At 40.4% G+C, this 26,089-nt stretch overlaps 2 protein-coding genes across 19 annotated transcripts in view; one reads left to right on the forward strand and one right to left on the reverse strand.

Moving 5' to 3' along the window:
- Positions 1–11,141, forward strand: part of LOC104636122 (E3 ubiquitin-protein ligase RNF170) — a 36,293-nt gene extending 25,152 nt beyond the window's left edge. Inside the window, exons 5-6 of one of the 2 annotated variants that reach the window (XR_012836483.1) lie at positions 537–743; positions 7,927–11,141. Coding sequence is in view for 1 of the 2 variants with exons in the window: in XM_075759274.1 (XP_075615389.1) it covers positions 577–705 (129 nt within the window). In the remaining variant the exon portion in view is untranslated. The remainder of the gene's footprint in view (positions 1–536; positions 744–7,926) is intronic. The other variant, XM_075759274.1, reaches the window with a different exon arrangement.
- Positions 1–26,089, reverse strand: part of FGGY (FGGY carbohydrate kinase domain containing) — a 320,610-nt gene that overhangs the window by 8,699 nt on the left and 285,822 nt on the right. For 15 of the 17 annotated variants that reach the window (XM_075759257.1, XM_075759256.1, XM_075759259.1 and 12 more), the window contains 2 exons: positions 24,560–24,680; positions 20,710–20,804 (listed from right to left, as the gene is read on the reverse strand). In XM_075759257.1, the coding sequence (XP_075615372.1) occupies positions 20,710–20,804; positions 24,560–24,680 (216 nt within the window). Of the gene's footprint in view, positions 1–11,527; positions 12,995–20,708; positions 20,805–24,559; positions 24,681–26,089 lie in introns of those variants that run through there. The other 2 variants (XM_075759271.1, XM_075759272.1) reach the window with 2 other exon arrangements.

Here is a 26,089-nt window from a genome sequence, read left to right on the forward strand (position 1 = left end):
CAATGGAAAGAGCCCAAGTGTTTAGCTCCTGTTTCAGTTTCACAGATTGCTGGCACTGGGTGCCATGAATCAACAGTCTGTGGGCAACATCTAAGCAGTCTGGGGCACGGTTTAGCTGCACTTACCCTGACATGAGCTTGTATAGATTATTCATGAAGTGTACGTCCACTTACAGCGTCTGTGTATGAAGATCCAAGACAGTTTAAAATTCAGCTAGCACAGACAGTGGTAAGATGCCCACGCAGCAGCGCAGAGGGCTGCCCAGGCTGCCCACCAGGCTGGCTCCCACAACCTGGGGCCCACTCTGCCTCCTTGCCGGTCCCACGCTGTGGGTGGCGATGCCACGGCTGGCAGCTTCGTTACGAAGGGGAGGCTCCCTGACTGCACTGCCAACTGGGACAGACAGCACATTTCCCTCACCCCCTTCTGAGGTGGAATAAATTTGTTAACCACACACAGCATTGCCATTACAATAGACTAAGAAGGTTTATCCATATAAATGACATGAAAATACATTGATTTAACCCACTTTTTAGGCTTGGAAATGTTATGCTGACAGGCACCTGTGTTTAACAGAAAGCAAGCTCACCTGGAAGTCAAGAGAGTGGATTCCTACATCAGATCCCAGTGCCAGGGACTGCACTACAACTGCCAGCTAAATCAGCCCTCTCCATACTCATGGCTGCTGGTGATGGAGTAAAATAAGCCTGGGAGTGCTGCTCTTCTGTACAACCTGGAACAAGGTATTTTGCTTCTCTGGTTCCCTTCTCACCCTCTCCTTGCAGTATCTGTCCTAATGCTTTTACCCTCAGTTTTAGGTGGCAAAACATTTGGGGCAGGCAGGGCAGGTGTGTGCTTCCACACTAACTTGCACAACAAAAGAAACGAGCAGGACAGAAAGCAGAAGGAGTCATTTGGACAGGGGAGGGTAAAACAGAGAAGTTGCATCCGCACAGGATATCCTGACACTCGGCTGTGTACTTGACACAATATTTAGTTGAACTGCACCACTTCCTTTAAGGTGCAAAATTCAGATTTATTCAGCTGATTTCTTTTCACATTCTCGCTGAACATACAGCTTTCCTCACGTTTAGTCACTGAGTTCAAACTTTTATTTGCCATCTGGCAATGGACTGGGGTTTACTGGGGGAGGGGATAGGAAAGGGGGATTTTTTTTTTCATTCTTTTTTCTCCCCCCCCTCCCTGCATCTGTATTTGCTTTATGAGCTATGGCTAAGGCATCATTTACACATGGGGAACTGGATCGGGTTCTCTCAATTCTTTCCATATGTTCGCTTATGCTGTCAAAACATTTTTTCGATCTAATTAATCTGTACACGTCTATCTGTTCATTTCCCCACTGGGTATGTTTTAGCATCTTTGGGGTATCAGGCTGGGATTTTGTCATAAAAACAACTTCTGCCTACACTTTGTTTTAGGGTTACTTCATCAAGAAAATGAAACTATTAGGGACGTTTCATGCTTCTCCATCTAATTATTCTTTCCATCTTTCCAACACTGGCTGAGGAGACTTTCCCTTTCCCCTCATCTTTCAAATATATTCTTTGCCATGCTCCCGTGTCTATGTGAGGTTAATGAGGGAACTCCTGACTGTGAGTTTAGATTTGGGATTATTTTTTATCTAGTTAATCTGATGTGTGGTTTACTATAAAAAACCCCCTATACCTCAGAAATATGCTTACATTTTACCCAATCTGGACTGCATTTGGGAAATTACCCTGGACAGGAGCTCATAAAAAACACGAGACCTTTAAAAAAAAAAGTATTTCACTTCTGTAAACCAGTAGAAGGTTGAGATGTTAGAGAGTAAAACTGCATTAAAACATGAAGAGAGCCTTTCTGGTAACCTTACAGACATCCTATCATCTCCAACAAAAAATTAAAATATCCTTAAGAGAAAACGGGTATTTTATAGATATCCAACATGTGGCAGGCAGAGAGTAAAACCTAGGAGAAATGAGAAATCTGTTAAGAGTTTAGAACTAGACTGCACAGCCATTTCTCCGTGTGGAGCACCGTGCAGAGAAGATAGCCATCTATGGCAGAAAGCCATTGGTTTCCTTGTCATGATTGCTACAGACAAGGAGTGAGAAACTTTTCTAGCACACTGTTCCAGAAAGTATTTTTCTTTCCCAAATTAGAGGCCACAAATGACTAAACTGAGTGAGAGCTGAAGCAAGGCACACCGATCAGCTGATGACATATTGTCCTGTTTTGTTAAAAACAGGGGCATCCTCTCTTCTCTAAGTCTGAAAATCAGAGGCAGCCAGGGATGAGAAATTACTGCTCTCATTTGCTCTTCTGCCATTAAAACTGTCCTTTAAGAAGTATGCTGTTCCTAAAAAAGACTTTAAATGCTGGATACATGTTGCTAGGAAATTTTAGAAAGCTCTTGATTCCTTAAAAACCTGGGAAGCCTGGTCTGACGGGTGGGACAGCCAGTCTGTTGCCAAATGTGCTCTAACAGCAGCAAGGGAGAATCCCAACCTGAACTGTGGGATTCCTGTGGACACAAAATTCTGAGAGATTTGTATGAAGAAACTGTAATAGTCACATCAAAATAGGTGTTCTGATCCCCTTGCTCCTAAAAAGTTTGGCTTGTATCTCCTGGAGACCATTAGGAAATGGTAAATACAGTTCTCTCTACCATTAAATCTTCTCTGTAAGTAGGAACCGCTTTACATGCACAACCTGTATATGGCAATTACATTGATTGCATAGAAAAACTTGTAGGCACCAAGTTACACAAATTCATTGGGAAGAAACTCCTCTTGTTGGTCAATGTCAAAAGCTACCCTCATCACTACTCTAGCTATCTGTCAGGCCTGACATTTTTCTATACAAAACCAAAAGCAAGGGCTATTAATCCCCACCTGCCCCAGAGCCATAAAAGAGCCTTTGATTGCAGTAATATTACATAACCTCTTTTAATAAGCAAATCTCAACCTGCCACCCAGCATTGCCAGCAGGAATTTTTAAAGGTATATCTGAGGCATCTTTTTCCTTAGGAGACCTTCTAAGAAAGCATTTGCATTCATCTGGCAAATAGAAAAAGAGCACATTTTATAATTGACTGTTCCCAAACAATAGCTGGTTCTGTCTGAAAACACACCAGTTAGAATTAAACATGCAGTTCGCATGTGAGTGAGTCACCAAGTGGTAGCAGAGTTTGGCTGGCTCACAGCCCGAGATCCAACACAGCACTGTCCTGCCCCAGGGGTTATCTTTAAAGCCGAGATCTTGCCACGAAGAGTACACTAGACAGCCTCCACCTTCCTACTCCCAAATTCTGGCTAGGTGGGAGGGTTGGTGAGCTTGTTTATGAGCTGTCCTTTTTATCTCTGGGAAAGGCAAACAGCACCAAACACCATCCAGAGGGATGTTTTCACACCACCTAGCCAGCCACCAGTCCTACTTTTACTTTGCTGTCCCATCCCATTTCCCATTTTTAAGCAGCCTGCAGTGAGATGCACCTTGTGGCTCCTATTTCCAAGCAAACCTTGCCCCTTCACTCACTTTACCAAGAAATTTCTAACCCACAGCTCCTGAAGTGCTTATGGGTGAAAGCTTTTCCCAGCACAACTTCTCTGACTGTAAGGAGGGCAGTCAGATATGCCAGCTCCTGAATTTTAATCTTGGACAAGTCACACTAGCTTTCTGCACCTCAGTTTCTCATATATTCCATGGGAATCAATAACCACTAGATTAACATCAAACACTTAGGAGGGAAATCTAGCCAATGTGGGACACAACTGAAGAAAAAACACTTTGTGCTTCACAATTCAGCTGATCCTAAGGATTGAGCCAATTCCTGCTGCTGAGGATCCGTCCTTTCATTTAAAGACAGCAAGCTGAGAGAAGAGATGAATAGCAGAGACTCAAATGGCTCATGGAGCTTTTCACTTGTAGGTCACCAATCAGAACCTCAGCGAGGTCACTGAGTGGTATGCAAGCTTTTTATAGTGTCCTTTGCAAAGTGGATTTATTGGTTTCAAATTAATTTCTATTGTATGCAGTTTTCACAACATGAAACCCTCCATTGTTACAGCTCAGTCACTGTTAACCCTTTGCAAAGCTACACAAGAGAAACTGCTACCACCACCACCTGAACAGCCTGCCCTTTAAAATAGTACTTGAAGAAGTGTCCTAACTGTGAACTGAGCCTGGGTGACCTCAAACAGCCTTTCCTAGCCTTGGGTAGAGGCAGAGCCACGAGAGGAAAGTTGTACTGCAGCTGCACATACTGTTCCTCACCCGTGCATAAATCGGGGAAGGCAGAGCCCAGCTCTGCAGGCTTGTTCTTTCCTCCCCACAGTGACTCTACAGCCCTCGCTGGGTCTGCTCATGGAGAAAGATAAGTGTGTGTGCTGGCAGCATCATAGGCCTATTCTTTGCAGAAAGTACTTTCTGAAAGAAAAAACAAACCAGAAGAAGCAAAAATGAACAACTATATCATTATCTAATGTGCTGAGATCTCAGCAGAGATCATTTCAAAGATCCATATTGTTTACAGCAGCTGATGAGTCTAACAAGTGCTGAAGCTGTGCTCTCGCTTAAAGTGCTAACATATTTACAGTTTTCAATCCTGTCCTTAGCACTTATCTGTCATTTTGAGAGGAATGCTCCTTTTGTACAGGCTAATTACTTGCACGAACACTGCACTAGCTCAAAATCCCAGATTTGTTTTGCTTTTCCATTAGCAGCAATTTTGTACTTTGGAAATTGCTTAATACAGCAAGTCTAAAAAAAAGCCAGTTTTAGTTCAAAGGTATTTCTTTGGCTGTGACAAGTCTAGAATGGGAGGAAGGAAATTAAATTACTTTTATCTAATGAAAGTCTTAATTTTACTATACAACTTTTCTAAATGCACTTACTCATTGTTCTGCTCTGGCTTGGTTATTGCTATTAGAATAATTTCAGAAGATCTCTATAACATCAGACTGCATCAGTAACAGATCTAGTTAAACTGTTTGCTAAGAAGCGGTTTTCTCATGCCCAACAAGCTCTTCTCTATATATAATACATGAAAAACTTGGTAGGATCCCATCCTGCCCCCTCTTCTTCCAAGAAATGGTAGGACCATGTGCATCTGAAAAGCTCTCAGTCATTTCATTTTTACAGGAATAGAAGGAATGTGGGCCATTCTACAACTCAGTAACTTAATTAAAAAAAAAATACAACCCAGACATGCAAGAGAAAAGATCCAGTTATAACAAGGAGGTCTTATCCTGTTGAATGTTTTACATTACATTCATTGGGTTACTGACCTGTCACAAACCACTTTCAGATGCAAATCAAAAAAAGCTCAGCAATGCAAGATGCATCTGTTGTTTCTGCTAATCCTGATCCTGCAGTCAAAAAGGATAACATCTGATTGTCAGAAGTCTCCAGCAAATGTCTTCAACTGCAGTTTAGAGGGCTCCGTACTTGAGCAAAAAGAGCACCCAGGCTCTGGGTCACATGGTAGATACAGCTTTAGATGTCTAAAGCTACAAGCCTGTGAATGAAAATGCTGATCTTGAATTAGCCTTTGCTGCTCCTAAGGAATTGCCAATACAAACCAAGAGTGAGTTTGTGCTTTAAAGGATGTGGTCTCCCACTGCTGCCCAAGTATTTCCTAAGAACAAGAATTCTGCATATGAAGTGCATTTCATTGTAAATGTCTAACACAACCTTTAACAGTCATGAAAGCTGTAAACATTAAAAACTGATATAAACTTCTGAGTTGTATTCATGTCACACTATATAGGCCATCTTTCGTATTATATACATAGCGATGAAAATTACCACACATAATAAACTGGTTGCAGTTCTAAAGTAAGATTTTGTTTTCCCATTCGGAAGTCAAAAGATGTTCCAATGATGTGTAACTGAGCTGTCAGTCTACCGGCCTTTCCATTCTTACTTATTTTAATCCACCAGAGCAACACCATTAGCATCATCATACATTTACTTTGCACTTTTCATTCTATCACCTTTAATATAACTATAAAACCAGCCTGTGAGGTACTTAAACATTACTAGATCTGCTTCACAAATCAGTTGGCTAAGTTAAACAACTTGCCCAAAGTGAGAGACAGAATGAGTGGCAAAGCTGGGAATAAAACTCATGTAACTCTAACTCTCAAGTCAGGTAACAGACATTTCCTCATTGCAAAATTCTTTTATTTATACTGAGGTAAACTCAGAACTTGATACAGCATTGCCTTATGTTAGATTTGAACTAGTACAGCTGATGACGGTGTTTCACCCAATGTGCGTTATCGCCCATTACCAGGCTGCTAAGAACAACTACATTGGCAAATACAGGGTTTTTTTTTGCCCCGTAACTAAGAAATGCTACACTACATTTTACATGGTATTTGTTTGATCCGTAAAGCCAGGCAAATCAGTTCTTATCTCAAGGACATTAAACAAGCCTGCTGATTTGAGGTGTGTAACATTTCTGGACATTTGTATCTGTTCATACCTGAGGAGTTACAAGATGAACTACTAACGCTGCAGAAAAAATCCAGCATGCACAGGTGGAATATGTGCAAAACCCTCTCCAACCCTAAATCCTATTGCTGTGTTGCAGATATAAAGTATTACGTATCCATAGCCTATTTCCCTGCTTCCTGAAGTCACAATCAAAAGAACGGCAAATGCCATAATTAAGAGAAACTGAGAAAGCTACAAAACTTAGAAAAAATGTGGATGGGAGGAAAATTAAGCAGGGAAGTTCAAAGGCAGCTAAATGAAATGCTCGTGTGGAAGAGATCCTGTGTAATTAGCCACCAGGGGGAACAAGAGTCATGCTGCTTAATTAAGGTGCAGTCACTTTTAGCAGTGGGCCTGGAAGGTTATCCTTGCCCAGGGAAGCCGGTTGGGGTGTTGGAACACTTTCCCTGTAAACTTTCGAGTGGGACAAAGCTTTTTTGACCTTTGTCTGTGTTTCATATTCCCTTTTCAGGTCTGTATAGGCCTTGGCACAAGCAGTTAACGAGACTTGAAGAATTCATACATCTTTCATATTTTCTAGCTGTAGTTAACTATTTTCCTTCCTGAAGCACCTGATAAAATATTTAAACAAAAATCTGGGAGCAGAAGGGAGGGGATGAAGAATAGGGAGAGGACCAAAAAAAAGGAAAATGGGAAAAAAGGCAAAGCTGTAATTTTCAGACAGTACACTCTTTGGTGTTGGCTCTTTTAAATGAGAAGGGAAGAAAAGTCACAGGCAGCTCATATGCAAATTGTGTGAGAAATGTGGGGCAATGCTCTGCTGATATTGTTGGACGGAGGTGGTGGTAAGGAGGGGTGGCAAGGGACCGGCACCCTGACTCGTGCCCGCTGACCGGCACAACTGAAGCTGTGTGAGAAAAATGAATGAGGCAAAAAGCCCCTCTCGGGCCACTTTTTCTTTTTTTTGAGGACACAGACCTATTCAACAGCATGGCTGGGACTGAATCACAGACGAACAATCTTTTCTATTACCATAAAAATGACAAATAAGTAATAGTTACAGCCTGTAAACACAAGACTCAAATTAAATAGAGTTCTAAGTGGTACACTGTAACTGGAAGCAGAATCCTACTCCGATTAGAGCCGGCTCAGCCTAAAGAGTATCAGATGTTACTCAGGCCTTAGAAGGCCTGAGACATAAACTGTGCGTGTAAGAGAAAAAGAAGTCAAATGACTCATGACAGAGTTTGTTTTAATATAAATGACTTTTTCTGGCTCTTTGCTTCTAAAGACTTGCTGTTTTCAGATTTTGAACAGCTAACCTAAGCAGCTGGCTTCCTTAGCCAGTGTCCTTCATTTTGTGTATAAAACACTGGCATTTACACACTTGTATTCCTTTGGTTAGGGGAGGGCAGTTTATTTTAGCACTGTGATCGACGACATCATAAATCTTTCCTCTTCCAGTCCAAGAACACTGGCACAGCCCAATCAGCGCAGTGTGGATATGCTGTACCCGTAACACAGACGATACACCACAATGCTTTACTACAAGCCTTGAGAGCAAACCTGAGGGATCAGCATGAGCCACAAACCATCCCTTTTTGCTTTTTGTTACATGAGGACACAGGTAAGGGACTGAGATATGGAAAGAGCAGGGAAAGAAAGAGAGACAAGAAAAGAAGAAGATGAAATAGGCGAGGAGGAGAGGAGAAGAGAAATCAACAGATGAGAAAAGAAGAAAAAGTAGAAAAAAAACTTAAATGAAAGAGAGGCACAAACAAGAAGGCGGCAAGAATATAAGAGGAAAGAATAAACAAGAGATGGAGAGGGAGATGGTGGGGATATCGGGGATTTAGCACCAAAAAGAAAAGCTCCATTCTCCACCACACCTATCTTCTTTCTCACGTTTCTGTTATTCTCTTTCCATGCCAGTCCTCTGGTTCTCCTCTGGGATGAGTGGAACTTCGATGTCCAGAAAGCCATAAGTTTGGCACTTTGTGTCTTACGGCAAATGTGCTGGCTATCCCATGTCTCCACAGGGGCAAAGTTATATAAAGCAAATGAAAAGCAAAGCTTGCTTAGTGTCCCTTTCATGCAATGCAAGAATCATCCCTTAGATGGGACTATTGCAAAATTAAACAACCTTACAACCACGACCAGTAAATAATGAGTAATGTGCTTGTATATACAAAGCTTTTAGACCAACCAGCCAAAGAAAGTGAGGATAGCTCATCACAAAAAGACCCCATTTATCAGAAGAGCTTCAAACAGCTTAGCATCTTTAGGGCCATAACTCATCTCTTTCACCTAAGCTAAGTGCCAGCTTCCAACCCAGAGGCTAATACATATACAATATATCTGATGTAGACGCTTGAGCACTGCTTCCCCCAGTCTAGTCTAACAATACAGGATGCAATATCTAAACTACTTAAAGTTAACAGAAATTACTGATTTCATGACAACAGACAGGAAGACACTAGTCTGGGAAAATGAGGCAAAAATCAAGTCTTCCTCTGCATTTTGAAAGCAAAAGGAGTCTGACACGAGGCTGCTAGACTCAGCAGTATTTTGCTGAATATATCCAAGGTGTTTAACTCAGTTCTGAGCTACAGGGCTGGGCACTAAAGGGACCTTCCAAATGCGACACGTTATCATCCTCTACCACACAATTTTGGGAGGAGGAGGCTGGGCTGGGTGATGGTATAGCCTTCTCCACATACTCTTGTTGTGGAGAGATTCTTCAGAGGAGAAAATATTGATTAGAAAGTGTTTGGGTTTTTTTCCCTTGGAGGGTATCCTATGCTTCCAGAGCTCCAAAAGAAGTGACATGGTGAGATCTAAGCACTCCTCAGTCTGCCTAGTGAGGACTGCATTGCCACATCACTTCACTCTGTTCCTTGACAGAACAATGTGCTCCCATCAGAGCTTCCACACCCACACTCCTCCCTAAAATTTCTCCCTGCTAAAGGACTATCTGGAAGCTGTGCAGAAAACAGCAACTTATAGCAGGTGCTCACACAAACAGGCCCTACATGGGTCAAAATATATTTATGTACTGAAGGTTAGTAATGCTCTGGCGAATGCAACCCCTAGGAGTACTACACATTGAGTGCAACTCCTATAAATTATTCTTAGCTGAAAAGTGCACTTGTGAAAGTTGACAGTCCAACTCACTTTTGCTGCTTACACATGCTTATAGGGCACAGCAAGATATGGCCACAGTGGTTCTCCTTATTTGCGTTCTAGTGTTTTTCAACCCTCATCTGGAGGAGTATTTTTGCGCAAAAATCTGCAACTCACGCTTTTCCATGCCCACTTGGTGGTTAGCCTTTCTGCCTGTATTTCCCTCAAGAGTGATAATTATGGTCTTGCTAATCATTACATGAACACTTATCCCAATAAAAACAAAACAGAGCCATGAAGCAATTTCATATGGATTCTCTGTACATGTCACTGTCCAATTTCTAGTCTCAAATTCTGCCTCAGAAATGTTTAAGCACAGTGGTTGTGAAAAGTTGCTTCAAAACAAGAAAGCAGGCAAGGGTTGGGAATGGTTGTTATATGTCTATATCTAAGAAACCAAGGAAAGAAGAGCCTATGACTTAGCTGAACAAAGAAAGGAGAACGAGAATTGCATGCCAATTCTGAGGATGAGGAAAGCCAGTATGCTAATAAAGCAACTACCTTTTATTGCTAATAAAAGTAATAAAGGTTATGGGATCTTTACCATTTCAGATCCGTGATTATATGAAAGGGAATAAAGACAAATGTCTTTACTGTTAACCATAATAAAATGAAATGTATTGGAAATGCCTAGATAGTAAGCAGAGTATTGTTAAACTAGACAGATAGGGCAAATTTTGAGAAACAAACCCCTCTAGACTGCTTTAGGAGAAAGAATAACATAGTACACCTAAGTTATAAAACTTCTTCAAATATAGGGTGGCAAAAATACGTCCTAGTGGTATGAACTACTGGCATCAAATCCTACAACTAAGGGATCATAATGTCCTTCAAAAAACTTACTGTGAAAAAACCTCAAGCATTTCAGACAGCTAGCACTGTGACTCTACATGCTTGTGCTTTGCCACAGAACAGTCTGATCCCCTGCGCTGACATAGCAAGAGTGCAAATCCCAGCTGGAAAATTAATCTCACGATGTAGCCAGATTGAGTTTCCAATTCTCCAGTGCATAACTTGAAGGTTGTTCTACTCAGCTATTGAAGAGGTGAGGGCAGAGAGTCTTTAACTTGTTTGACATCCTGAACATCATTTAAGCAACACACGCTCTGAAAAGGACCTTATTGGCTCCTGACAGTTACAAAGGATCCATAGTATCCTCCTTTGTACTCATCCTTCCTATAAAATATTGCTGTCACACTTTTCCCTGCTTAAATGGCCTGGACAGAAGGGGAGTCCAAGGTCCAAATGACTTCAGCTATGTCTCTGAGTATGTGGGTAAAATCTGTCCTTAAAATAGAAAGGCGATGGATCACAGTACATTTTAAAGAAAGTATCTATCTATTATAAAGACACATTTATGGTTTCCTCATATTTATGGTTTTCCTCAAGAAAAGACAGGGCCAGGAAGCTAGAAAAACTGTAAGGTTGTGATATTATTAAACTACTTCTACAAGCTGATCTTAGCCTTAGTCTGCTTGAAAAAAATCAACTAACTGTACATCTCCTTAGACAAACTGCACCATGGTCATCTCATGGTTTGTTACAAAAATATGCAGCAGCAGAACCTGAACTATTCTAGGCAGCGTATTTTCTCCTGCTTGCCAGGTCTCGGGCTTACTGACAGATGAGAAGAATACCATTGGTTTGGTAAGAGTCTCAACCTCTGCAGATTAACAAAATGCTAGATCTTATTCTTTGCCAGCATCAGCTGATGTGAGTTTATTACAAGCTAAAAGGCATGACAATATACGTGTTGAGCCTACAGACAGAAGAGATTACATTTACATACATATGGTTGCTTCTGCTGTGGTAACTGGGTATGTGCATGCAAGAACTCAGGTGAAGTCAATGGAGCTATGCCAATGCGCAAAGCTGGCTGCACCTTCAGCATAAAGGCAGAGGATTAAATAGATTTCTGTCGTCATTCGAGCATCTGAAAGGTCTTTATTACCTTTTCAGTCCATCCTCATAAATGTGAAAAACAAGTAATAAAATCTTTATCACCACTCTCAGACAGAATTAATAAGTCACATTGATATCCCAACACACGGTGCTTCATCTCCTTCCACCGATGCCCAAATAGAAGGACATGTTTCATTTCATTTCATTTCATTAGTGTGGTGCTTCATTAAACCACCTACTTTTAGAAAAACAATATGGCCACATCTTTAAGTATTTGGTTTCTGAGAGCGTTGCCTCCAACTTCAGTACTTCTGTGCCAGATACTCAGCTAATGTAAACGGGTAGTTCTGTTACAGCCAGTATATTACACTGACTGACTGCAGCTGCCTTTCCTTGTCATTAAAGAGTTACTGAGAAATTCCAAATCTGAACATTTGTGTACTGGATGACATTTAAGATGGAGCATGCTAAGTTTCCACAAAAGGACAACACTTAACAAAAGACACCGCCTTTGTATTCTATTACCTATAGCATCCACAACTTGTTTCTGAATGAGGAACAATACGAACCAATTGCAAGACCTATAATAGCCTTTATCATTTCAAGATGCGTCATCTACCAGTGAACTGTGTGTCAGATTCCTGTTTGGGCTCCGATCCAGTAAAGTACTTCAGCACATGGGCAGTCCTGCTTATCTTCAGCCAAGCTTCTTGCCTACTTGAAAGTTAGATGATGTACCTAAATGCTTGATTGGATCAGGGCACTGGAGTAAACTGGTGTCACTCCTCTGAAATCCTGGAGCAATACTGATTTACATTAACTGAGAATTTTGCGTTATGATTATGGACCAAGATCATCCGTCATTTCAGTAGCTATATGACCTGCTACAACAAACTTTGACATTTTCTTAGACAAGTTTTTACCTGTAATAATTCCCAGTGATATAAACCGACTACAAATCATCTAAAGTGACAATGAACCAAACACTACTGTACAGCTTGTACTGATCTGGTAATACATCAAATGTATGACAACATATAGCATTAGACATTGCACTCCACCAAGAACATTTAACAGCAACAGTTATTGCTCTCAACTCCAATAAAAAAGGCAGTCAGCAGGATGATATCAAATGATGGCAGCTCTGCTTCTCATAAGAGGACCTTAGGGACTCCAAGGAGATTTGTGTATCTGCACTTCAACAGCATAGCAATGTGGAAATGTTAAAGTTAGTAAAGCAAACAGTCCTCAAATGAGAAGGGCAACAGATGTCAACTAGTATCACATGTCAGTAAACAGCAACAAGACAGAGGGTACTTTTCTTAGCACTTTTGTGAAAGCACCATGCTATCAGCTACAGCCACATCTCAGCTGTTTGACTCTCTAAGTGGTGGTCCCACCAACAGAGGATTTCCAACCATGTTGCAATACGGTCCACTGAAGTCAGCTGAAAGTAAGTAGAAATGCTGCTGTATATTTATTGCGGCTTGAAAAGTGAAAAAAAAAAAATAAAAATCACACTCTCAACTGATTGAAAGCTCATTCTGTGCTTGGCAGAGACAGACAAGCATTTATATTTCTCAGCTTTAATACAGAAGGATCATCCTAAGGGCAAAAGAGTAGTTGTGATTCATCCGCTTTTTACCCTTACTGCAAAGGCTTCTGACAGTAAGGCCAAAATATGCTAACTAAAAAGGCACTCTTTGTACCATAAACACTAGGCCACAAGGAACTGGACAGTGGCCATCAAATCACTGCCTTTTAATTTTTCTCTCTCATCTATATTTCTCTAAAGATTTCTGGTAAGAAGGCAGCTGACTCTATACAAAAGCCAGAGGCATTGCCAGTATCTTGGTGGTTTCATGCATGCCATATTGAATCTAACTTTATTACACAAGAAAAAAAAAAAATTCAATTAGGCAAAGATGTATTTCAGTGTCAAAACACCAAGGAGGTAAAGGGACAGAATTCTTCCACAGGCCTGGTTAGCTGCAAATATACTCCACAGCCATCGAACATCTTAGCTGCTTACGTGGAAAACAGTTTGGTTCTCAGCAAGCAGTAGAGTCCACATCATGAACTGTCCATGATGTCCCTTGATAACTTCGCTGCCAGTCAGAAGTGAGAGAACAACAAATGAATGGACTGTAAAGATTCAGCTCTTTCCATCACTAGAATACTGTCTCTATCAGTAGATATATGAAGCTATGCACTGAAATTTGAAGTCTTTTTTTAATGAAGCACACATCCTGTCAGTTGAGGCTGATGATACCTGCATCCAGGAAGGAATTTTTAAAAAATCACTTAGATGAAGAGGCCATACCCAGCCAATACACTGCTCAGAAAAGCAAAAGCTGTCACCCAGCCTTGCCCAAGGATGGTCTCCACTAAACCATGGGCTCAAACTGTACATGTATGAATTTGGAGCTTTTGAAGAAAGGAAGGCAAGATCACAGCACCTTAACACACTCCTTGTGTACATCATGATGCCTAAGAACAACCATCTCCTTCCTTTGCCTTTCTAAAATACTCTGATTAAGGGAACAGGAGAAAAAAAACCCGTCCCAAAAACGGCAGGAAGGCCTTTACTAAAAGGTGCATTAATTGGGTAAGGCAAGCCAATGATTTATTTGCTTCTCTCCTTCAATATTATGTTTACACAAGTTGATTATAGCACTTAATTACTAATTCACCCTGCTCAAAACCAAGAGTGCTTTACATTTTTAATGAGATGAGGGAAGTCAACATTCCCTAACTCAACAGGGAGAAGTCATTCTATTTCCTCTTTTGATTTCCCAAGTTATTACCATTTCTAAGGAAAAAACTATCCCTTCCCTGATCTTTCACTCAGTTCTTGCTTTTGAAAATAGGGAAATCAACAAGACGCTTGTATTAATTTCAATCCATGACCTGACAGGTAATGCTTTGGAAGAGGAATAGAGAATCAGATCATCAACTGAAGCATGTCCATTGAAATAAGTGGAACAAAATTACACCAGAGTGTGCCTGATTCAGAAATGGAAATTGCCTAATCCCCTCCAGTTCTGTCAGCAGAAATGTTGAGTATGTCCCAGTACTATTACAGGTGTTCTTATGAAATGTTGTCAATTCACAATTGCCAGTTGGTCCATTTCCGAGGTTGTGGACTAACTGTTGCACTGAAGAACTTCTTTACATTCATGATATGCTATGACATTTTCATTGTTAAGAGGCGAATACGCTGAATAGCGCATGTTCTTCCTGGCTGATCTTTATAAACTTCGTGTTATCTGATTTTATCCTCTATACCACCCAACAACTTCCTCAGACAACTGAGAGGAGATGTCCATTAAATTAAGCACAGCCAAGCAGTGCACAAACAAAACTCTTCCGATTTCCTTTAGTACAGAGTTGTGAATCATTTCACCTGCACCATGGTAACTTCAAACCTGCAATATATCTCCCTCATAGTTATGGACTCTATATCTGTTGTATTGAAGGCGAGCCAGGTGACCTTGGTCCACATAGCTTCCAGGGCTGCTTCCAGGCATGCAAATTGTACCTAAGGGGTACTTCACTTGCTCAGCTGCTACTGCTGCTAAATAATTCAGCTAATCCACATTAGGTACTTACCTAACATCTCTTTCTATAGAATCTGGCTAAGTTTTACATACCTCCAATCTGCTTTATAAAAACAATGAAAAAGCTTTTCCCTGTCTTTTTTACAGGATATACCACCAACTTGCACAACCACCAAAACTAACAAAGAAAAGACAACACCTCCCTTAAAAGTCAGTTTTATATCCGAAAAATCTTGTAGTCATGTAGACTCTAATTTCTAGCTTAATGTTTTACACCAAAAATGATTACAGAAAGTTACCAGTAAAATGTATTATAGTAAATCATATGAAGTTTCTTCTCTTGCATATCAGCCAGTAACAATGACCCATGTTAAAACAGCAAACCCAAAATAAATCTGGTAATCTGGTTTCATACACGTAATTTTATTAATTGCTTTAATATGCAATTAAGGAATAGTCAGTGGGCTGCAGGATTTTATAAGGCAATAATCTGGTGCCCTGGTGTACAGCTTTGTCCCAAAGAGTAGGTTATCCAAAAAAAAAAAAAAAAAAAAAAAAGAGCTGGATGACTGCCAAATCAAACAGCACCTTCTTCCTATTTTCAATTACATAGAAGTGAGGCAGAGTAATGAGGATATACTGGAAACTTTGACATTTATTTATTGTACATTTTTACTGAGAAGGAATTGCTGGCTTACTAAACCGGAAACTATATTTTTACTACAGAAACAATCACACAGAAAACCAGGATCCTGCTGCTTAGCATGAAAGGAATGGCTAGAACCAATAAATTGACCCATCTAAACCAGCAATGTTAAGGTTATTTCATTCAATGCAGCACATATTTCAAAAATGCAAACCCCCAAAATACAGTGTATATTTCAAAAATCCTTATGTAATACTATTTTAAACAGCACTGTTGTCTTTGACTCAGACAGGCTGTGTTACGGTTCATAAGCACAACAATCAAAACATAACAAAACCACTAAAAGAAAAAGGGTGTAGCATTTGTAGGGGCAAATGAAAAGATAACCCAAATTTCAAGAAGAAATTCGTAAGATTTCCTCCCCTTTCCAGAGATTCTAGAGACTAAATAACCAAAAGATGAAATGGGGAGTAACTCACCACACTGCATGTTCTTTTTCCTTCTTGGACAGACCAATTGTTTTAATTCAGTTTACCACAGAGCAGAAAAATGCAGAGAGAGTAAATGAAGAGGAAAATAGGGAAGTCAACATTCTTTGAAGCAACAACATATGGTGACCAGGCATGAGAGATGGAGGTTATAAATCTTGATAGAATTACCTAAAGACAAAATTGCAGCTTCAAGGGGCTTGAGCTTTTAAACCCACCCTAGAATCTAGCAAATTACCCTGTATGATTACAAATTTTGCAATAACCTTCATTTCCAATGCTTCTTTGCAAAGGTTCAGCATACGGAGAATTTCAGTACTAATACAGATCTAGTCAATAGAAAGCATGAAAACCTTTACTCCACAAATCATTCAAAATATGAATAAAAAGATATGAAAATTTAGAATCAGAACAAAATGCTGTATCCTGCAAATAGTCACTGCTGTAGTACAGAAAGGGAAAAGACACAGGAGGTATGTTGATACTTGCTTCTTTGTGAGAAGAAACTTCTTTAGGGATACCAAAGGATAGAGGAAAAAAATTTTGTGTTCCAGCCACTATGACCAACTGCCTAAGAAAGTGAACAGTGAGAGTGCTGTAGTCTCGTGTACGCTTCTGGCTGGGTTCATCATACAGCGATATGTAGGTAAGCAAGCTGCCTGTCCTTGGAAAAATGACCCTCCAATATGTGTCTGAAGCAGATACTCCCCCATTTCCAAATCTCAGTGATGGAATACCACAGGACATCAGGATAGTACTGGAGCGTGAGAGCAACCGCAACCACCACCATCCACATTCTTTAGCCCTAAGGAAATACCATCCAGATCCAATGCATTTCTTAACCATTAAGCTGAATAAAGCCTAACTCTAATTGCTATCCAAGGTTACCATTGAGTGGGGTCTTCCCTAGATGACCCATCTTCTCTTTCCTCTATCAAAAAGTGATGACCTGGTAGATTTTGAGGATCTGCCAGAGCAGTGGCTCTGACTTGGCTGCCCCATGCCCCAAACCCTCCACATTGACAGAATGCACGAGCAGGTCAACTTAACACATACATCCCCAAAGCATCACATTTAGCCTGCAGACACAAGAACAGCCCTGCTCCATAGCCTCACCAGCTCCTTGGTGCACATACTACACAGCACACGTGCCCGTACTTCCATACGAGATTGCCCAGCGGATGCCTGGCAGCACTACTGCTATCGCTTCTCCCCAGCGGGTTTCACCTATCTGTTCAGCAGCCAGTCCTTTTGTCAGCAGAGCCTGTTAAAGCCAGACTAAGATTATCAGAAGTGATTTTGAGGGATCTTGGCTTTAGGTGCTATTTCCAGGCTGTCCTAAAGATGCCTGAGTTTTAGAAAATGGACAACAGCCGACCCATGAATACCAGATAGCTTTTAAATATTTTGATTTTGACATTGAGTAGAAATGTCCAAAAATTATTCTGAGAAACGTGACCAAAATCACTAGGACGAATACAGTAAAAATTCCCCTTCAAACACACACAGGCATAGGAAAGGAGGGTAAAACCCACACAATTTTCTCCATTACTATTAGGCTGAGCAAACAACAAGTTTTGGAAAGCACAATAATTAAGCACAAACCATCTATAAGAGGCAGATAATAACTTCTATTTTTTGCAGAGTCTACATCAATCCTGAATACTTGCAGCAACACCTCTAAGTAAGGTTTGTTTTGGAAGATGTGGTAGAAAAATAAATCTAAGAGAAGGCTATGGAACTGCAATGGTAGATATGCATTTACGTTCTCCCCTTCCCCAAAAGACATTTATTCAGTTTCTTGTTTCTTGAGTTCATGTAGCTGAATTCTTTAAAAAAATATTTGTACATAATCTAAAATATTTGCTGCATGATACAACTGATACTGCCATAGGTGGCACCTCTTTGACAGCAATCTTCTGAACACACACTAAGCCAAAACACTTCCTGGTTTCTTCACGTTGTGGCATCCTGGGTAGGGTTCAGGGCCGCACCTGGCCCCCAGTGATCACCACAGGCAGTATGATGGAAAGAAACATGCTACAAATGCTGAGTGGGATGTATAATAGCAGTAGTTTCCAAACTACTTTCCTCTTTTCTATTTCAGAGACATCCCAAGGAAGACCATGGACTTGACCTGTAACTCAATGAAACAAAAGGAAACTCTCCTGCCGCCTAGCAAAGTCCTTGGAACCAAACCTTACACGAACAGCTGCTGAGTAACTGGAAAAGGCAGAGGCTGTGCTTGGGAAATCAGACTTCTTATGCATTACTGAGGCACTGGGTTGAAATTTGTATTGATTCTTTTTTTTAAATGTACTGGTATTAACTTTGATTCAAGCAAAGATGGGACAGCAGCATAAGGAGCCATCAAGTCCAGCTCCCAAGGGTAAGCCCTTAGGAGAAGTTTGCTCCAAGAAGACCCACAGAACCCGTACTTATGACAAGCCAAAAACCATTCCCATAGCCAAAGAGGCAGGAGCCTCCTGACATATCGTAACAGCAAAAGAGCAAACACTTTTTAAATTAAAAAGTCTGTGATGTGGCTGGTTCAAAGGATCTAGTTTTGCTGAAAATGATTTCTGAAGGAATGTGCTATGCAGACTGACATATATGTTTGTATGGATAAAATATATGTATCTGTTCTGACATTACTGGATATGCTTCTGAAATCATTTTATACATAAGGGCAGGGTTAAAAACTAAAGGTAAATTAATATACCAAAATTACATAAAAACACATCACAGAACATTTCACAGCATTAGATTTTTCTAATGGTTATGAAGACAGACTTCTTAAAATCAGTTTTGAGAAGTTCAGTTATTGCATAGTAGTGGAAAACATCTTAAATTTGGAATGAAATATCTCTGTATTTGAAGACAGAAGATTAACAGAAGAGTAAGAATTAAATATGAAGTCCTGTCATCAAAAGCTGCTACTGAAATATTTATCAAAATAAGTTCTCCTTACAAGCACTAGAATTATTAAATACAGGTATATATTGTAATAGATATTTATTGCAATTATCAGAAAAATTGTTATAAAAGGAAACTGCTTTTCCTGTTAACCAATATTGCATTGTAGAATATTCACATTCAGAAATTTTGGAATTGGAAAAATGCCAAACATGGCCCCGTTCCTCAGCTTAAGTTGCGCTGTTTATTGATTCCAGTGGAACTGCATCAATTTAACTAGTTTGAGAAGCTGACCCCCTATTCAGAAAATACAATCAGGTACATTTTTGTGCAAAATTTCATCTACAAATATCTGTACCTAATGATATAAAGAAAAGTGTATCAAGGGACCATTTTGATAAATAATTTTGTCCAATTAGATGCAGTGTACTGTTCAGTGTCCTTCTGTAGCACGAGGAGAGGACACGTCTTATACTAGTGGAATTGCAAGGTGGGAAAACAGGTAAGATTTAGGGTATTCAGATCCTTCTTGAGGTTTCTGTATACTATTGTTGTTTATATAAATGTGCGAAGTCATGCTTTGGCTGATCCACTGAACATGAAAGCCCTACTGCTACTTTTACAACTGTTAATGGCTTGAAATAACATGAATAAACATGAAGTTCCATCCTCATTATTAATTCCCCATTCACTGTGGGCAAGATAAGAGTTATAGTGTGTTATCTTTTACTGCATAAATGGTGTTATGTTGTTTCCTATGTTCAACATTCCTCAATATGAAGGAAGGAAAGTAGGACAAATATAACTGAGGGGGGCTGAGGCACCTCTCTTATGAAGACAGGCTGAGAGAGTTGGGGTTGTTCAGCCTGGAGAAGAGAAGGCTGCGGGGAGACCTTAGAGCCCCTTTCAGTCCCTGAAGGAGCCTACAGGAGAGCTGGAGAGGGACTGGTTACAAGGATAGGGAGTGACAGGACAAGGGGCAATGGCCTTAAGCTGAAGGAGGGGAGATTTAGATTAGATATTTGGGAGAAACTCTTCCCTGTGAGGGTGGTGAGGCCCTGGCACAGGTTGCCCAGAGAAGCTGTGGCTGCCCCTGGATCCGTGGAAGTGTTCAAGGCCAGGCTGGATGGGGCTTTGGGCAACCTGGGCTAGTGGAGGGTGTCCCTGCCCATGGCAGGGGGTTGGAACTACACAGACTTTGAGATCCCTTCCAACCCAAACCAGTCTGGGATTCTATGAAAATGTGACCTTCTTGCAGGGTAAGAGCCTTGCCAATTTCCCTTTTTGTGTCTGTAAAATTACACAGCCTAACTTCATAGACAGCAGCTTCTACCTGTATGTCCCTAAAGTCAAAAGACAAATAAATCTTCAATACACCTAAATAACATACAGAGTTAAAAAGAGGGTGGAGAGAAAGCAATGCTGGCTCTTGTCTGGCTGTGCAGAAGCCACAAACTTTTCCACTTGAATTAAAGTCTGCACATAGTGCCAAATGTCAAAATGTAAAACGCATTAAAACTCAGAAAGAGAAAACAAATCAGGTACTGCATACCTGTATAGATGCAAAATCCCCAGAAGCACAAGCTCCAAGAATAGCAGCACCCACCAAAACAGACTCCACTTCTTTGGACAGGACAACCGGCTTGCCTATACAAGAAAAAGCCATGCCTCTGTTAGGGAGAATATTGCAGTACTGCACTAGTGGCACTGTATTTTTTGCTTTAATTTAATTAAAGCAAGAAATACAAAGAAAAAAGGACGTGAAAACCACGTTCACAACTGCATTCAGAGCTACAGCCTACTGTCGATTAATGTAAATATCCCTTCTCTGTGGTTCCAGGCTCCAAGAAAAATCCAGAATTTAAATAAAACAATTTCAGCAAAATATTAATGCAGAACATCAAGCATACAAAGAACAAACCCCCAGATCTTTGACACTGGCTATTTATCTCAAAGGGCTTGGTATAAACCTGTTACCCATACCCTCCAAACCCACATGTCTATTAAAAGTTGACCTCAAGGAAAAAACAGGGTGGTATCCTTTTTGTTTCTTTTGCAATGAACAAAAAAAGTTTGTTTGTGTTTGTTTGTTTTTAAATATATAGCCAACAAAGCCAGTCTGGTTTTGCTGGAAGACATGAAAATAGGAGTAGTAAACTTTCACAAGCTGTGTAAGAAATCATAAGAGAAATGTTGTCCTCCAAATTGTGGAAGGCATTCGAAAACAAGATTAAAACACTGGAAAAACAAACAAACAAACAATATATATTCCAAAGTAGAATTAAAAACTGTTTCATCACCCATGGGTACTGTCATGAACATACTTTCCCTCGGTTCACAAAGTTTCCTAAAAGACCTGTATTACTAATGTAAAAACAGCAGGGAAAAGAGTAATAAACAAATAAAAATCAGTCTGCTTTCTTAATTCTTTCTTAATTTTTAAAAAGCCTAAAACAATTGCATAAGTCTAAATGCTTTTCTAGCTACACTTTAGATATTCATCCTCACTAAGTCAAAGAATTTAATATTCCTACAGTATTTGGCACGTGTCTAAATTTCCACTGCTGAGATAATTTCATTCAATGAATGATGATGCAAACACAGCGGTGGGAGGAGGACCTTCTTTTGTGAATAGCCTCAATGACACTATGCCCCCAAAAATGCAGCTCCTGAGCGGCAACTGTAAGATTAGAAGGAGCTGAAATTTGGAGGAAGATCTGAAGTGAGTCATGAACAACTCCTACAGAGGAAAAGGCAAATTCTCATTTTGAAAAGGGTGCAATATAATTATTAATAGAAGAAACAATTATGGATACAAAGCAAATTCACCTTGCACCCCAGGCATCCAGTTACATTGTGCTAACTTTGCACTATTCCACCAGTGTAAAGCTGCTTACAATTAACTTTCAAGACACAAAGGTGCCACAATGGTCTTTATGCCCTTTCTTCCTACAGTTAACACAGGCAGAGTGACAGGGAGGAAGGTGGATACGATGAGACCTTGCTGTTTGATTGCTGGAATGACTATTAACAGCAAACCAATGTAATTACAGCATCCCTTAAATGTCTCTCTGACCAAACAAACCCACCTTAAAAACATTAGAGTAGGACCAGTCACCTGAGCATTCCTCTGGTTAGGATGGACCAGAGCTCAGGACTTGGGTCAACCCGGAACAGATGCAGACAGTCTAAAACTCAAGCTTACAGCTACACAGCTGTTTGCCAGGCGTTTAAAGCAGTAAGCAATTTTCAGCGTGCTCTAAAATTTACTGCACATTTCCCGCATCATCAGAATGAATACAGAATTCTTACCAGGCAAACAAAAAGATCAAGACACTTTTTAAGTGGCCTGCAAAATTATCTATTGGATGTCTGCATGGCTGAGTCATGGGCATTTGCAGCTAACAATAATATATTCAGATTTTGTTCTTTTCAGGAAAGAATGGGGGATTGATCCTGGAATGTTAGTTATTTTATCTGATAGGCTCTAATGAGTTCAACACAAGCGAGAGCATTTCAGTTAGATGAACTCTGACATCCCTTGTCAGTCACTGATTTTACAAATGGGGGAGAACTCCAGACTGCAAAAAGGTCTTTTTGTACTGAATTGTACTTGGCCATTAGTTACAGTCAAAGAACTTCTGATTACATTTTAATCAGAATACCTTTTCACAGATCTTTTATTTTACACATCATGAACTAGCAGACCAACTCTACGCGTAGCTGAAATTCATCTAAAACATTTGAGCTATCTATGGGAAGGCACACACTTGACAACATAATTTTTCACAAACAGAAAGTGTCACTTTGACCACAATGTATCTAGTGAATTTTAAGGTCAATAGGCATTATGCTTTTTGCTTCTCCATTTCTTTTTTTCATCTCAGGTAAATACATAAATCATATTTTCATCTTCCTTCCTGCATCAAGGTTATGAAGTGTGGTTTGATGTTAGGGCAAGTCAGATGTCCAGACTAAATGTCCCAAATCTGAGCCTTAAACTTTATTCATGACAGCTCAGCTGGTCTGAATTTGAAATATACCCAAAACACACATCATTCAAAGCTTCTCTGAAGTCCCTTACACTAAATTTTGTTTTTTTTCCCACATTTTTAAAAGGATATTCAACTGACTTGCAGGTGCCCAAGCTGGACTCCCCCAGGGCCCCTTCTGCTGGGTCATAACGGCCCTGTATTCGGCACCAACAAGCCTGGATCAGTCTGGCACCCCACAATGTCCAACACACACAAGCTAAGAGAGACCAAAAATACCACGCAAGCCTGAGACCTGCTCTTGTCACGAACCACATACCCAGGACCTTCCACCCATCAGGAATTCTACAAAACCAAATGCAACACCATGCATGAGTAAAGATCCAGAAAGTGTCCCCTAAACCATATTAACGATATTGACATGGAAGCAATTTAGAAAAGAATTGTTCTATATAACGCATACAATGCCTAGCATGAGCAGGAAGTGTGTACTGGTTTCGGCAGGAATAGAGTTAATTTTCTTCCTAACAGCTGGTTAGTGCTGTGTTTTGGTTTTAGGATGAGAATAACGTTGATAACACAATGATGGTTCAGTTGTTACCAAGCAGTCAAGGACTTTTCAGCTTCTCACACTGCCCTGCCAATGAGAAAGCAGGGGGTGCCCAAGAAGCCGGGAGGGGACACGGCCAGGACACTGACCCAGACTGCCCAAAGGGATATTCCATACCATATGGCGTCACGCTCCGCGTATAACTGGGGGTTGGCCAGGCAGCAGCACGGCTTGGGAACTACCTGAGCATTGGCTCCGACTGGTGAGAAATTGTGCTGTGCATCACTTGCATTGTGTATCATCATCATTATTATTATAATTCTCTTCCTTTTCTGTCCTGTTAAACTGCCTTTATCTCAACCCACGAGTTTTACCTTTTTCTTTTCAATTCTCTCCCCCATCACCGTGGGCGGGGGGAGCAGTGAGCGAACGGCTGTGTGGCTGGTTTAGCTGCCAGCCGGATTAAACCACAACGAAGTGTCAGAAGTCCAACAGAATTCAAACAGGATGAAGCTAATAGATGTTTTAGTAAAACACATCTTATGTAAACCATGCTCACAAAATGTAGTGGGCATTATTCTCATCTAACTAATGTCTTGTAATCTGTTTCTCCTTGAGGTCTTTTTTCCAACAATAGGAAGTATGGAGCTTTGTTTGCATCGCATCTCTGTGTTCTTCAAATGTCTTCAAATTTCAGGAAATTCAGTCTTGCAGGAAATAACATTTCATTACACACTTTTTGGCCAACCAGCAAAATACATTTCTATATAAAGAAAGTATTTATTTTTCCTAAGACAAAGTATTTAGTCACCTAAAATAAAGTAATTTACACTCCTTTCCCCCCACTTCCTCTAACTCACCAGTAATGTCAGCGTGCATCTGCACAAAGAGAGTGTTCTTGCTCAGCCCACCACACAGAAACAGCGTGTTGATATGATGCCCTGCAGCCTCCATAGTTTCCAAAATATGTCTTGTTCCTAACTTCAAAAAGAGAGAAAAAAAACCCCAAACAAACAACAGATAAGCACATGAGAGCAGCCACAGGAACAGATCTTAAAGCACAATTTGCTAAAAAGAATGACACTACTAACTGTCCTTACCAGTTCCCTAACCCGAGGGCTGGGAACAGACCTGCAGGGGTACGGCCTCCGCTTAGCTTCCAGCCCGTAACAGGCATTGTAGTTAAGAACTAGAAAAATCAAGCAGACGGCACAAGGAGTGGGGCAGTACATGGGCACAGCATATTGCAATAAACATCCAGGGGCTGGCTAGCAACGAAGACCTACTGGTATCCAATAGCACAGGGAAATGGGGCTTAGAGGGAAGTACCTACAAGGGTGAAGATAGGGATTATGAGGAGACACAGAAATGGGCAGCAGGAAAAGCTGACGGCTGTGATAAGCAGGTGTTTGTCACCAAGCGCAGCAGAGTACAGTTTCCAGATCCAGAACTAAAACCTACATGGCAAAGACATCTCCACCAAAACCTCCTATTCACTTTGTATAACAGCACTTAAAAATCACTCTCCGTAAAGAGATTTCAATTCTGAAGCCAAATAGCAAAACAGAACAAAAAAAGGAGCAAATAAAAACCTGTATTTTCTGTCTTTTCAGCAGAAAGGAAAACCTGAAGAATTTTGTATTGGCTTAACTATTTCTCTTGGCCTTTGCCCTGTGCAAAATAAAGTGTTCCATTTCATGCCTGGATTAATAGAAACATCTAAAATGTAGGCATATTTTTAAACTTTTCAGTTACAGTCTCCATTCTGAGAAACTCAAATTAGAACTGCTCAGTTTTTCGCTCTGCGGATGATGAAAGCAAATGCTTTGCCATTTAAAAAAAAATCTTTTCTCTTTTTGTTTGCTTTGCCTCTCAACACTCTCCCTCTTTCCTCTTGCAAAAACATTTTCCATTTCTTTGACAAACTATTTGTCCAAAAATAATTCCCGGCTCTTTATAATACCTTGGAAGTTAATTTTGAAGTTCAGAGTTGACAAAATGCCAAATTCAAGCCAAAATTTTGCCCAAGCTGACTGTAGGTAGATTCCCCACAAAAAACAATCTGGTCAAAGTTTTCACAAACCGTCACTGAAGTTTTCTTTATACTATGCTGCAAGTTCATTAAGAGGTCTGCAGCCTGCAGTAAACCCCTCTTCAAATAAAAGCTCCTGAAAATCGAAGCTAGCAGAGTTTCATCAGACTGGAGACGTTCACTATGAATGACTGGCACCACTCTGGATAGGTCTTCAAATCTATTTTGTTTTTTCAGGGAAGCGGTTATGAGGAACTTTAGCAGCCGCAACACCAGCCGGCTAAATCCATCGCTTCCCTATTGACACAGAGGGCTAATTTCCAAATCACACAGCCACAATTTTAATTATGGAAAAATA

The sequence above is a fragment of the Balearica regulorum genome, chromosome 8 (assembly GCF_011004875.1).
Source record: "Balearica regulorum gibbericeps isolate bBalReg1 chromosome 8, bBalReg1.pri, whole genome shotgun sequence".
NCBI lineage: Eukaryota > Metazoa > Chordata > Aves > Gruiformes > Gruidae > Balearica > Balearica regulorum.